The sequence below is a fragment of the Hordeum vulgare genome, chromosome 6H, assembly GCF_904849725.1.
Source record: "Hordeum vulgare subsp. vulgare chromosome 6H, MorexV3_pseudomolecules_assembly, whole genome shotgun sequence".
NCBI classification, from domain to species: Eukaryota; Viridiplantae; Streptophyta; class Magnoliopsida; order Poales; family Poaceae; genus Hordeum; species Hordeum vulgare.
In genome coordinates this window covers 505,521,735-505,536,319 of record NC_058523.1, presented here as the reverse complement: position 1 = coordinate 505,536,319, position 14,585 = coordinate 505,521,735, and the positions used below count along the sequence as shown (strand labels likewise).

The following is a 14,585-nucleotide window of genomic DNA, read 5'->3' as shown; positions in this document are numbered from 1 at the left end:
TTATGTGCGCCACCTTGATCTTCGAAACCGTCCCTCTTACGAAATTATAATAGCTTAAAATCCCATATAGAAGTTTGCGCTGGAAAAACATACTACCACACTAAAAATAAGCTACAGAATAGCATGCGACGGGTGATGAAATGAATATCTCCATTATTAAACTTTGCACCAACAAAATGTTATTGACATGGCTATATTTGTAAACTTTACTCTACTAGATATAGGCACCATGACAGTTCTAATCAAACCATTTATTCTAAACAAAACTTCTAAACAAAATGTTGTTGACATTGCTATATTTGTAAACTTTACTCTACATGTGGGGGTTTGAACGAACATGACAGCTCCTCCTAGAAATGGCCACTCACAGTGTGAGGTTAACGATGGTGAATTTGCAATTTATCCCCCTTCTTCCATCTCGTTTTATGCTAGCTGGCACACTACGGACCGTGTGATCTTCGCGCGCCGATTCGACGGCAACGACCGCGTCGCGCCAATCCGCCTTAGCATGACCGTGAGATGGTTAGCTTCATGGAGATCAACGGCATACATGCTCATTGGTTGGCGGGATTAGATGGGAGATGAAGAGTCAATACATTAATTGAATGACTTTGAAGAAAATTATAATTGCTTATGTGTGCCAACTTGATCTTACGAAACTGTCCCTCTTTCGAAATTATAATAGCTTAAATTCCCATATAGAAGTTTGCGCTGGAAAAACATACTACCACACTAAAAATAAGCTACAGAATAGCATGCGACGGGTGATGAAATGAATATCTCCATTATTAAACTTTGCACCAACAAAATGTTGTTGACATGGCTATATTTGTAAACTTTACTCTACTAGATATAGGCACCATGACAGTACTAATCAAACCATTTATTCTAAACAAAACTTCTAAACAAAATCCCGTATATTCGATCGCCAATACACAGTCTAAACTAAAGAAGTAAGAGCAACGGAGGCACGACAAGTAAAGACAACTTTTTTCATCGGTAACCGGTCAATCTAAATCGTCCTCAACAAAGCTCGAGAATAAAGAAACGATGCTTGCACACTATGTACACATATTTAAGGCTCATGAGGAGTAACGACGCTACACAGAAAAACACCATTTTTCGTAGACAACCGTCTTCATTAAAGCGTTTATCCTCATTAAAACTCACAAAAAGAAGCCCGCGCACCGCTAACAAACATTCAAAACAATGCGTCGTCATGTTTAAGACGTAGGAGTGAGGATTCCATGATATTTTCCTTATAAATTCATAACGTCAAGAACAAGGCGTCGCCATGTGTTAAGCTGTGGGAGTGGATTCCATGATATTTCCCTTGTAAATCCATTTGATTGTTGAATACATACTGCATAAAAGGTTGTTAAATCGCAATAGCATAAGGATCCACAACTTCACATGTCCTGGCTCCTTGCCACAAGAGAACGAGACGTGCTTTTAGGACGAATGTGTGTCTGTGGGTACGTTTACCCAATCGGGCATAAAATTGACCAGAAGAAACGCTGCCTATATTTCCTCCACGGCGTTCGATCCTCGGTCGAGCCGGCTGCGGTAGGGTCGAAAAGCGCAGACCGTCGTAGAATTTGGGGTCCGCGCCGGACCCGATACCCATCGACTCCCCTGCCTCTGCCTGTCTCTCTACTTACTCCTATAAAACCACCCTAACCCTTGACGCAGCGGAGGCCACACCATACCAGAGGCGCGCCGTCACATCCCCCTGACAGTCTTCCCCTTTCTCTCGCTACCGAAGGTACGCGCACCCCCTCCTCACCTTCGTCATCCGGACCCTGGATTTCAGTTACTACTTCCTCAATTCTCCCTGCATCGTAGCGAGCCGCACGCCCTACCGGCCGATGAGATCGAGCCGAGCGATTGCCCTAGCCCGCGCCCGTGCTCAGTTCGATCTTTACGAGTAGATTCAGCGCACTTCAGTTCGATTTTCGCGAGTAGATTCAGCGCAGTTTTTCCTAAATTTTCGTGGCAATTTTTCCGTGATCTGCCCGCTCCAATCAGCCATGGTGAAGGAGGCGCCCACCACCCCGAGCGCCAAGGGCAAGGGCAAGGGCGCCGCGTCCGCCTCCGCCTCCGCCTCCGCGCCGACGCTGCCGTCCAAGTCCACCCCCGGATCGGCCAGGCGCAAGAAGTTGTTTAAGAAGAAGAAGGCCAAGGCCGATCCGGAGAAGCAAAAGGCGGCCGCCGCGGCTCAAGTCGCGGCCTCCGCCGACGCACCTGCTTCCGGCCCTACGCCTGTGGTTCCTGCTTCGGTGCCTACGCTGGTGGTTCCCGCTCCGGCCGACGCCAACACTTCGGCCGCCCTTGTGGTCGCCGAGAACGGCGGGGCTGATGGGAAGATGGTCGCCAAGACCAACGGTGATGGCGATGAGACCATCGCCAAGGACAAGGGTGATGGCAGTAAGTCCGTCGCCGAGAACAACGGTGATGGCAGTAAGTCGGTCGCCGAGAACAAGGGTGATGGCAGTAAGACCGTCGGCGAGAACAAGGGTGATGGCAGTAAGACCGTCGCCGAGAACAAGGGTGCTGACAGGAAGACCGTCGCCGAGGACAAGGGTGCTGACAGGAAGACCGTCGCCGGGAACAACAGTGCTGACAGGAAGATGGGCACTGGGAACAACAGTGCTGACAGGAAGAGGGGCAGGAAGGATAAGATGAAAGGGAGGGTTAATGGGGAAGGACAGGGGAAGATGAAGGGGGAAGGACAAGGGAGGATGAATGCGAGGGGGGAGGAGAAGGACAAGAAGGACGGCATAGCGGGGGATGAGAGGGGCAGCGCTGGGTTTATCTTCATGTGCAGCGCAAAGACCAAGCCGGAGTGCTTCCAGAACAGCGTGTTTGGGTTGCCCAAGGGGAAGATAGATGTGGTGGAGAAGATCCGACCAGGGGCGAAGCTGTTCCTGTATGACTTTGATCTGAAGCTTCTCTATGGGGTGTACAAGGCAACGGCAAAAGGAGGGATGGATCTTGTGCGACGTGCTTTCAATGGGAAATTCCCTGCTCAGGTAATTCTTGGTCATTGTTTGTGTGTTTATGGTTCATTCTTATGGTAGTAGAAGTATCCCGTTTGCTATTAACTAGTATTATCATACAACCTGTCCTGAAGGTATTATGTGCTATATCGTATGGTTAGGGTATGTCAAAGGCCGCACAAGTTAATACCGCAGACAATAGCCTGACAGGGCTTTTTGACTGATCCTTTAAAAGGCTCATTAGTGATGTGTTGAAATTCATGTTGATTCTGATGGCATGCAAGCTTGAAGTTTGGATATGCGTGCATGCTTATTGGAGAGAAAACGACATTCTGTGTGTCTCACTTGGAAACTTCTACCTCATTATTAAACTTAACATAGTTATTTTAGCTAAATTTATTTTCTTACAAGGCTTGTGCTTTAATTTTTTCATAACGAATCAAAACGGTTACTTGTGAGTACCAATTCTCATTTTAGTTTCCTCACTCATTAAATGTCCACGGCGACGTAGCATTGATCATGTGGGAGTTGTCGTATGTTGTGCCAGGAAGTCTTTGCTAGAGTTGCAGAGGGTGCAAAGGTCGCGGTATATTGTAGCGCATCCTAGCGTACATGATGTTATGTGGCAAAGGGTGAGCAGGAAGTCTTCATAAATGATGGTAGATAGGACACCCCTGATCAAGTTAGGAAACACACATGATCTTTTTGTGAGAGAATGCCACGTGTCCTGAACTATTTTTAATCACTAGGGGCAAAGTAAACCATTTGTTCCCTTCAAAATGTGTTGATTTCTGTTAAAAAGGTATTCGTTTGCACTTTACATGGTAACCGTATTAATGATGATCTCAGGCTAAGTAGAAAGAAGTAGCTATTTGTCTTTGAGTTTCTGGCCTAATCTTTTTTGGTAATTAGTTCAATAGCTTCTCTGACCTTTGGAAGAATAATCAGTGGATGACGTTACACGCTTACACCCATGTTTGTGATGATATACCTAGCAAAACTTATTAATGATGAGCACTGGTTGGCGGCGAAAATTAATTGTGTGGAGACAGTGAGTAAAATGGTATTGGAACATGTGTATGCAAACACTACTGATCATCTATAACGAATCCCATGCGAAAGCAATATTATGCACAGATCTCTATAATAGAGCTATGGGTGTGCTTGGTTTGAGTCCAGCATCACCAAAAATTTGGTTGCCCATGTTTTGGCCAATCTTGGCAAAAAAAAAATTGAACTAGAGTTGACTAGAGCACTTGGGCATTCCAAAATATTTGGCAACCATCCAAGAAAGAGCCAAAACTTTGGCTATGACCAAAAAGGTTGGTATGTTTGGTTTTGGTCACCATCCAAACACACCCTGCGTTTGCCGTGGAATTCTAATTTCTCTTATATCCCATGTTGATTAATTTTCATTGTTACATTTTGTGTTCGCCAAAATCTGCGGTGATCTTGTTCTTTTAATATCTTCTATCCATTTAGTGTGGGATGTTTTAGCCTCGCAAAGCTATATCCCATGTTGATTAATTTTCATTGTTACATTTTGTGTTCGCCAAAATCTGCGGTGATCTTGTTCTTTTAATATCTTCTATCCATTTAGTGTGGGATGTTTTAGCCTCGCAAAGCTAACATGGAGCTTCTTTTAGCATTGTTTCATCTTTCATGAAGATGAATGATAGGTCAAAGGAGAGAGATGCTAAGGATATTTTATTATTTTAACTAATTTGTGCACTTGATGCAGGTCAAATTCAGGATTGATAAAGATTGTCTTCCGCTTCCTGAGAGTAGTTTCAAGCATGCCATTAAGGAGAACTACAATTCAAAGGGAAGATTCACCCAAGAGCTCAATTCTAGACAAGTAAGCCATGACAATTCTTCTAAATTGTGTAATTTGAAATGTATCCAAAACTGAAATAAAAGTAAAATAACATTTTTCATGTTCATGATGTAATTTATGGTTCTATTTTGTAGGTCCGTAAGCTACTAGCACTATACAAGCCAATTAACATACATCGGCCATCTTCCCAACATGTTCAAGAAGTTCCTCAGACAAACCGTGTTGAAGGGCGCATGCCTCACTATGTTGAAGAAAGGCGACAGCCATATGATTATGAAGAAAGGCGGCTGGCACGACATCATGAAGAAATGCAACACCCACAATTTGTTGAAGAAAGGAGATTAGCCTATGATTATGAACAAAGAAGGCCATCACTCCATGTTGAAGAAATTCGACGCCCACAGTTTGTTGAAGAAGTTCAGCCACCTACATACTATAATGCTGCTCCTGCTCCTCATGGTTCATACCATCCACATCAAGCTAATATCATTTATGAAAGGTGAGTGCTGTGCTAATTTCATTTATTATAACAGAAAATATATTTTCAAGCATGGCAGTCAATTTAATAGTACAATCTGTTGGCTGCTTCCTAATTGAATTATAAGCAGTGAAATATAGCTTTTCTCCATATAACCTTCCATTTTATGGAAGGTATGTTTGATAAGTTATGTCTGTTGATGTTTAATTGTGAAATCATTAGAAGGTTGTAATTCTTTTGTAATCCTTTAGTGGGGCACTTTGTTACTCTCTGAATGCAGAATTTCCTTCCCACAAACTATTTGTTCAATGGGCTGTTTCTGTGGATTGTTTAGTTTGGTGCCGAGTCTAAGATAGCTAACCAATTCACCTCTTTCTAAAAAAATACACGATTAATAGCTGTAGACTGTTATGATTCATATAGGAGTACTAATTACCCTAGTAAAGGCTGTTTTATGCGAATCTGGAATTTCATTTCAGAAGAAAAGAACTGTTGAGTCTAGGAGACTTGTTCATTCTTTCCAAAAGCTTATCTGACTCATGAAAGAAAGGATTTGCACCCCTACAATTTAGGGACCTAACCGACAGTTGCTTCATTACATTGTTCATGGCCCTCAATTTTCTCCTTTTAGAACTCAGAAAAAGTTTACCCTCATGTCAGAACCTTTTCATCACTATTCTAGAATTTGTGTATTGTTGCTGTTTGGCAACAATTATGAAGAGACTAAAACATTTAGGAACAAAATGCAAAATTGACAAGTACTAACATTTGAAGATGTAGTTGAGGGTGTTTTTGACATATGTGAAAATAACTCGGAGCATGCTTTAAGGTCTTTATATCATGATGTCTTGATGATTGAGGTCTTGTACAAGTGTAAAGCGTGCATTACAACAAAAAATGTTTTGATTTAATGGTTATCTAATCATATACATATGCATATGCTCGGATGCTTGATGAATTCTGACATTGTTGAACTTGAATTCTGCTCCCAGGGCTCCAGGTGATGCATTCCTTCCTAGAGACTACAGAGTGCCGCAGCAGGAGGTCGCCGCGCACCCCAACTACGCTGATGAGATCTACCGTGGTGCTTACACAGCCCCTCAGGACCCGTCCTACGCGACCAGGCCCGCTGCTTACCCGGCAAATCTCCAGGGGCCTGCTGTTTCAAGGGTGCCCGTGTCCGCCCTCTACTCCTTTGCTGGCGCACCAGCATACAGATGATCGCTACAGCGCTCGCTCTCAAATCAGTCCCCGGCCGGCATGATTGCCTGTTGGTGTAGCTAGCGTCGTCGTTTGTCGGATCCTTGATTCGGATGTTGTTTGCAACAAGTGTTGTACTGGAACGTGTCGTTTGCAACAAGTGTTGTACTGGAACGTGTCGTTTGCTGTTAAACAAGTGACTTTCCTGACAAGTGCTGTCGTGGTCTTGCAAGTATGGTCTGTTTTGTTTGCGATGAGTCTCGGTAGCTTGTAGCGCGTAGAAATTCGGTTTATACATCTTCGAAATACCCAGTTTAGAGTAGTTCTGCCTTGTGCAATGCACAGATGCTTACCTCTTATAGTAAAATAAATCGTTTTTTAAGGGTAGATGCTTATCTCTGTAGGAGGGATGTCTAATGAAGCATCTATTCTTATAAATAAATTAGCATTGATGTCTAAACAGGATGTCAAACGAGCAACGCCGCGAAAAGGAAAGGACTCTACATTAGCGTGCCCCCCTGGGTAAAGCCAACGGATGTCAAACGAGCAACGCTGCGAAAAGGAAAGGACTCGGGCAAACATAAATTGATTGTTCCCACTAAACCTGTCATCCTCAGCAAACATATACGTCATGAAAAACATTTCATTTGCCCTGGTCAAAAATGTAACATCGGATTTATAGTGAAGTCCTAATTTCATTTATGATGGATCTTGGTTGTTCCCACTAAACTTGTCATCCTCAACAAATATATATGCCATGAAAAACATTTCATTTCACCTGGTCAAAAATCTAGCGTTAGATTTATAGTGGAGTCCTTATTTCGTTTGTGATGAATCTCGGTTGTTTTCACTAAACTTGTCATCCTCAGCAAACATAAAAACATTTCATTTGCCGTGGTCAAAAATCTAACGCCGGGTTTATAGCGGAGTCCTTATTTCATTTGTGATGAATCTCGGCTGTTCCCACTAAACTTATCATCCTCAACAAACATAATTTACCATGAAAAACATTTCATTTGCCGTGGGCAAAAATCGAACGCCGGGTTTATAGTGGAGTCCTTATTTCGTTTGTGATGAATCTCGGTTGTTCCCACTAAACTTGTCATCCTCAGCAAACATAATTTACCATGAAAAACATTTCATTTGCCGTGGTAAAAAATCTAACGCCGGGTTTATAGTGGAGTCCTTATTTCATTTACGATGAATCTCGGTTGTTCCCACTAATCTTGTCATCCTCGGCAAACATATATGTCATGAAAAACATTTCATTTGCCCTGGTCAAAAATCAAACGTCGGGTTTATAGTGGAGTCCTTATTTCGTTTGTGATGAATCTTGGTTGTTCCCACTAAACTTGTCATCCTCAGCAAACATATATGCCTTGAAAAACATTTCATTTGCCCTGGTCAAAAATCTAACGCCGGGTTTATAGCGGAGTCCTTATTTCATTTGTGATGAATCTCGGATGTTCCCACTAAACTTGTCATCCTCAACAAACATAATTTACCATGAAAAACATTTCATTTGCCGTGGTCAAAAATCAAACGCCGGGTTTATAGCGGAGTCCTTATTTCGTTTGTGATGGATCTCGGTTGTTCCCACTAAACTTGTCATCCTCAGCAAACATAATTTATCATGAAAAACATTTCATTTGCCGTGGTAAAAAATCTAACGCCGGGTTTATAGTGGAGTCCTTATTTCATTTATGATGAATCTCGGTTGTTCCCACTAATCTTGTCATCCTCAGCAAACATATATGTCATGAAAAACATTTCATTTGCCCTGGTCAAAAATCAAACGTCGGGTTTATAGTGGAGTCCTTATTTCGTTTGTGATGAATCTTGGTTGTTCCCACTAAACTTGTCATCCTCAGCAAACATATATGCCTTGAAAAACATTTCATTTGCCCTGGTCAAAAATCTAACGCCGGGTTTATAGTGGAGTCCTTATTTCATTTGTGATGAATCTCGGTTGTTCCTGCTAAATTTGTCATCCTCAACAAACATAATTTACCATGAAAAACATTTCATTTGCCGTGGTCAAAAATCTAACACAGTGTTTATACTGGAGTCTTTATTTCGTTTGTGATAAATCTCGGTTGCTCCCACTAAACTTGTCATCCTCGGCAAACATAATTTACCATGAAAAACATTTCATTTGCTGTGGTCAAAAATCGAACGCCGGGTTTATAGCGGAGTCTTTATTTCGTTTGTGATGAATCTCGGTTGTTTCCACTAAACTTGTCATCCTCAACAAACATAATTTACCATGAAAAACATTTCAATTGCCGTGGTAATAAATCGAACGCCGGGTTTATAGTGGAGTCTTTATTTCGTTTGTGATGAATCTCGGTTGTTCCCACTAAACTTGTCATCCTCAGCAAACATAATTTACCATGAAAAACATTTTATTTGTCGTGGTAAAAAATCGAACGCCGGGTTTATAGCGGAGTCCTTATTTCATTTGTGATGAATCTCGGTTGTTTTCACTAAACTTGTCATCCTCAGCAAACATAATTTATCATGAAAAACATTTCATTTGCCGTGGTCAAGAATCTAACACCGGGTTTATAGTAAAGTCCATATTTCGTTTGCGATGAGTCTCGGTTGTTCGTGATGCGAAGAAATTCAGTTTGATTCGTCTTCGAAATTGGAAGGAACTCGCGAATTCCGTCGCAATCTTCTGGAGCTCCAAGTAGCGTGTCCGGCCGGGCAAAAGCCAGCGGAGGGGTCAAACGAGCAACGCTGGCGAAAAAGAAAGGACCCGGGCTACCGCAGTACCGCTCTACGCCGGGAGGAAAAAAATTCCATCTTTACGCCATCGCCACCGTTGGCGCCGTGGATCCACCGGGTGACGTACACGTACGCGCTCGCGGTCGCGCGGGCCGTTTGATAACCTCCGGCCCCTCTGCGGGTATGCGGCCAGCGCCCGTCCCTCGTCTCGTCTCGTCTCCTCCCCCCCTCCCTCCCTGTCGTCGTACGGACCGACGGCGACGGCCGGGCCGGGCCACCGCGCCTATATTCCAGCCAGCCCCCCCTCTCTTCCACCCGCCTTCCTCCAACGCAGCGAGCCGCCAGCCTCCGCTGAAAAGTCCTCCAACCCCCAAAGCTCCCCCCCTCCCCTCTCCGTCGGAGAGATCCGGGCTGCCTGCCCCCAATCTTGCCCCCGAATTCGCGCGGCGTCCGACGGGCGGCGGCGCGCGGAAGGAATCTCGCGCGCGCATTACCTCCGTCGCCTCGCCTCGTCTCGTCTCGTCTCGCCGGGGATCCGGGAGGGGGCTGGGGCCCGCGAGGGAGGGAGCGGGGATGCCGATTGGGGTGTCGGACGAGCTGCTCGGCACGTTCGTGCCGATCGCCGTCTACTGGCTCTACTCGGGGCTCTACGTCGCGCTGGACGGCGTGGAGCGCCTCGACGCCTACCGCCTGCACCCCAGGGGCGAGGAGGCCGCCAGGAACGTCGTCTCCAGGGCCGCCGTCGTCAGGGGCGTCCTCGTCCAGCAGGCCTTCCAGGTCGTCGTCGCGCTCACGCTCTTCGCGGTAATCATCCTCCTCCTCCTCCTCGCCGTCTCCTGTCTTGTATCCCTTCTGGTGGCTTGCAGATAGACCACCCGAATACGTAGCTTTGGCCTTTCTTGTATTGGCAACCATGATTGTAAGCTGCGAAGTGCCTTTTCCCCTCTTTCATAGTAGATGGTACTACTAGTAGATAGAGGGACGATGCTTGATAGGCTATGATCTGATTTGGAGCTAAAGCGACTGGCTTAGGACGTCGTTGTCTTGGGACTGTTTTTGGCATGTAACTAGCGCATTCCTCATTCCACATAGAGCAAATTGTTGGGTCCCGACTATCTGTGATGACAGGAAATCAGCGTGCCATGCTTATAACTGCAGATTGGTTGCAGGGAGAGTTGCTCAGCCTTGCGTCTTGCGTTCATACTTTCGGAAGATAATAAAGCTAACAACGAAACCCAACTCTCTGAATTAGTAGTGACGAGCTGACTTCTGCAATAGCATATATGATATAACATGTTACAAACACCCAAATTATTGCAACGCAATCCAGCTGCTTTATATGGACTGAAAGCATAACGACATAGCCTCTCATGGGGGGAAAATTGATACTCAGGAATGCCCAATTTAACGAGCAGTTTTTTGAAGCAATACCAGACCTGAAGAATTTCTTGTGGAGTTTGCCTGATAGCTTCATTTATACAACTTTCTAAAATGGTTAATTTTTCGTGAACTGCAGGTTATTGGTGATGAGAGTGGTATTGCACCGAAGCAGCCTTCTGCTGTCGTGATAGTGCTGCAATTTATCATCGCGATGTTTGTCATGGACACATGGCAGTACTTCATGCACAGATACATGCACATTAACAAGTTTCTGTATAAGCACATCCATTCCAAGCACCACACTCTTGTAGTCCCTTACTCCTTCGGGGCTCTTTACAACCATCCACTTGAGGGCCTTATTCTGGACACCATCGGTGGTGCTCTTTCATTCCTCCTCTCCGGTATGACTCCACGAACATCCATATTCTTTTTCTCGTTTGCGACCATCAAGACAGTGGATGACCACTGCGGGCTGTGGCTTCCCGGTAACATCCTCCATGCGTTGTTCAACAACAACACTGCTTACCATGACATTCACCACCAGCTCTATGGCAACAAATACAACTTTTCGCAACCTTTCTTTGTCCTTTGGGACAAGATACTGGGGACATACATGCCCTACTCTCTCGAGCACCGGAAAGGAGGAGGGTTCGAGTCCCGACCAGTCAAATCAGTAGAGCAGACCAAGGCTGATTAATATGTGCATATTCTCTGATTCTCGTTCCACTTAGATCCGATACACACTGTTATATCACGCCGCCTGATTCTCTAACTATGGAAATGATGTAGAAGTCTTATCCTGGTTCATATAGCGAGGGTTTCTCGTGTTCTCTACACTTCCTTTTTTTTGTTTGATTTGGTTTGGGAGTCCCATCTTGTATCAAGGTATAGCGGGTAAAGTATTGTACTGTATGAAAGAATACTCAGCATCCACTTGGATTTGTCTCCTCTGGATCGGTCTGTACTTCCATCCACTTGGTGATGTTAACAAAGAAGGATGCTATTAACACTACACGCGGTATGCAGCATCGTGTTTTCCTGCCCATTTCGTTGTCTTCTTTTTCATTTGTGTGTTCCGTTGGATGAATGTTGGACATATAAGCTTATTTCTGCTCTGTATAATAACTTGGCGGAGATGATCCACCAGTGAGCTATATTGAACTATATGGTTTTGTTTCTGGAGATGATCCACCACTGAGCTGTACTGAAGTATAGTTTTGTTTCTGCTGGTCATGATCATTTCTTAACCACAGAAACATCTGTAAAGCTTGCGAGGGTGCCCTTGCAGCTCTGTGTTTAAGTTCTGTAGTTCTGCTGTCAGGCACTCTGGCTGTGTTGATCTGTGGACTAAACTGAATTTTGTTGTTCGTTGCAACAAAAGCTCATCTGTAAATAGCTACTCCCTCTGTCTCATAATGTAGTGTCAAAAAACGTCTTACATTACGGGATGGATGGAGTAAAAGCTAACTACTGCTAGTCTGCTACAGGACATCAGAATTTCACAATCTAATGACAACGCATACTTGTCATGAAGGGGAAGGTTTGCTAGAAGATTACTCTATGGCAGCTGAAACGTGTGTACCCTATGACTACGATCATCTGTGGCAGAACCTCAACCCCTAATTTTTGCCTAGAACATAAACCAGAGTCAGACATCTGCTCTGAATTTCTGGAACCTCATCACCCATTGGACTACCGGTGTGGAAAAGTTGATAGCTGTCGTTCTAAACGAGACAAAGATTCGTCTAATTAATTGGAGGAAAACCGAGCTAAACCGTAGACTACAATATACAAAGCTCGCACAGCAGCGCACTCGCAACACAACCGGATCATCGGCGCCAACGCGAGTCCATATAAATTGTCACATATTGTAACCCTGCAAGATAAAAAAGAAGATATTGGGCCAAATCAAACCAGAACATGCAGCTTTTTCACACACGCACTGACAACGGGCATGTTTGGTTGCCCGCTTTACCTCCAACTAGGACGAGTTGGGCTAAGAAAAATGTGTTTGATTGCAAACTTGGTGGGCTGACTTGCATCGACACAAACCTTACAACAACCCAGAGCCTGGCGAGTCGGAAACCCTCAAATCGACAATTTCCAGTGAGGCAGACTGAGTGCGGCGCAAAAGAGAGACAACACGCTCGCGGAGGTGCAAGGGGAAATCGAGTGGAGATGACGCGAGATGGAAATAGACCGAGGTGTGATGGTGCGAAATCTAGCCTCACCGCTCCACTTACTCGGTCACCGCTAGCTCTAGCACAAGCGCTTCCTCTGTTTTTAGCATCGGCGACGACGATGACTCGGATTTACGTAAGCGGTTGCGACGGAGGCAACAACAACACTCCCCGACACCAGGAGCTGCTTCTCCCCCTCCTCTTGGCCACCGCCTAGTCGTCCTCGACTTAGCCATGCCCCCTCTTCGCCATCGTCTCCGAAGCCGGTAAGCAACATGGAACCCCCTCCCTCCTATGTTAGGCAAGGTGTAGGATCAATTTCCCCATTCCTCAATGCACCCTCGATATCGACTAGGTTATGGATGCACGGATGAAGCTGCTATTCAGGCAACATCACGGTAGATGTGATTCAGACGTGTCTCATGTTTATCCATAAGAGACTGTTCATCTTGGTGATAAGCTTGTCATCCATTATGGTCCAATGTTAATCCGGGATCAGGAGAGGATGCTGAATTTGAACTACATCTACAACTAGAACGAGATATATGCTCTATGGATGCTTTGAATGAAGAGATCACCTTTCGCTAGGATTTTGCAAACCTTCAGAAGCAGGGGGCTGCTACAAGATTGCATCCACACCAGTGTGGAAGAGCAAGTAGTCATGTTCCTCCATGTTGTTGGTCATAACCAGAGGTTCAGGGTTATGCACAACATGTTTAGGAGATCAATGGAGACCAATTCCAGATACTTTAGGAAAGTGTTGTATGCTTTTGGGGAGCTCAGAGGAGAGATGATCAGGTCACCAACCGGTCGAACTCCTACTAAGATTCACACTAGCCCAAGATGGTATCCATTCTTCAATATTAGCACTCACAGTTGAAAGGGATCGAGATGGACCTAGAGGGGGGGGGGTGAATAGGTACAGTTACAATTTTAACGGATACTTACCAATTTTAGGCAATAATGCGGAATATGAAAGTGAGCCTAACAATTGCAAGGGTGAAGGTTAGTCTTTGTGTACCAAGCACGACAACAAATAGGGTATGATAAAGCACAAGTAAGTAATCAAAGACTAGTAACAAGTAGGAAGTTAGGGTTAGGGATAACTGCAACTCCGAGAGACAAGGATGTATGCCGATGTTCACTTCCTTGGAGGGAAGCTACATCACCGTTTAGAGAGGTGGGTGTTACCACGAAGGCACACCAACGCCACGAAGGCTCACCCTATTCTCTCCTTGAGAAAACACCACGAAGGCGTTTCTCAACCACTAGTGGTAAGCCTTTGAGGTGGCCTCCAAATCCTCACAAACTTTCCGGGGGAAATCACAACGGTTTGATTCCTCTCCGAAGAACTCCTACGCCTAAGAGTCTCCAACCTCCAAGAGTAAAAAGATCACGGAGACTGCTCAACATTTGCTCAAATCACAAATAGCTTGGGTTGAGAGGAGGAGAGGAAGAAAATCTATCTTTTGATTGGAACAACACTCAAGGGAACTCACAGATGCTCTTGGGATCTAGGATTTTGATGTAGGCAAATGGTAGTGAGAGAGAAAGGTGTTCTTGGAATCTTCTCAATGTGTTGGATAGCTCCCACTCGAGGTGGGAGAAGACTATATATAGTGGTGGTAGAAAAGTGGTCGTTGGAGCCAGATATGTTGTGCAGTTGCCGGACGTCCGACAGCTCACGGTCGTCCGGACAACTACGAAGGGTCGGACGTCCGATAGTGGTCGGTCGTCCGAAAATGCAAAAAGTATCAGGTTATTTGGTTGAGAGGTGATCA

General features: G+C 44.9%; 2 protein-coding genes across 3 annotated transcripts; both read left to right on the top strand.

Moving 5' to 3' along the window:
* The first annotated feature begins 1,670 nt into the window (after positions 1-1,670).
* On the top strand, positions 1,671-6,726 carry LOC123401180. 2 transcript variants are annotated; one of them, XM_045094913.1, is made up of 5 exons: positions 1,671-1,765; positions 2,029-3,032; positions 4,741-4,857; positions 4,971-5,335; positions 6,307-6,726. In XM_045094913.1, the coding sequence occupies exons 2-5, from the start codon at positions 2,031-2,033 to the stop codon at positions 6,533-6,535; spliced, it is 1,713 nt and encodes a 570-aa protein (XP_044950848.1). In that variant the 5' UTR covers positions 1,671-1,765; positions 2,029-2,030; the 3' UTR covers positions 6,536-6,726. The 2 variants fall into 2 exon arrangements, with proteins under 2 accessions (XP_044950848.1, XP_044950849.1); XM_045094914.1 differs by lacking the exon at positions 1,671-1,765 and having other exon boundaries at positions 1,781-3,032.
* Positions 6,727-9,436: 2,710 nt separating this feature from the next.
* On the top strand, positions 9,437-11,802 carry LOC123403090 (sphinganine C4-monooxygenase 1-like). The gene is made up of 2 exons (XM_045097059.1): positions 9,437-10,048; positions 10,761-11,802. The coding sequence occupies exons 1-2, from the start codon at positions 9,818-9,820 to the stop codon at positions 11,319-11,321; spliced, it is 792 nt and encodes a 263-aa protein (XP_044952994.1). The 5' UTR covers positions 9,437-9,817; the 3' UTR covers positions 11,322-11,802.
* Positions 11,803-14,585: the final 2,783 nt, after the last annotated feature.

Excerpts from the sequence above, each read along its gene's own strand:
- LOC123401180 (XM_045094913.1), top strand. The coding sequence starts at position 2,031 with ATGGTGAAGGAGGCGCCCACCACCCCGAGCGCCAAGGGCAAGGGCAAG. Across the intron at positions 4,858-4,970 it reads AAGAGCTCAATTCTAGACAA|GTCCGTAAGCTACTAGCACT; the intron begins GTAAGCCATGAC and ends TCTATTTTGTAG. Across the intron at positions 5,336-6,306 it reads GCTAATATCATTTATGAAAG|GGCTCCAGGTGATGCATTCC; the intron begins GTGAGTGCTGTG and ends TTCTGCTCCCAG.
- LOC123403090 (XM_045097059.1), top strand. The coding sequence starts at position 9,818 with ATGCCGATTGGGGTGTCGGACGAGCTGCTCGGCACGTTCGTGCCGATC. Across the intron at positions 10,049-10,760 it reads TCGCGCTCACGCTCTTCGCG|GTTATTGGTGATGAGAGTGG; the intron begins GTAATCATCCTC and ends CGTGAACTGCAG.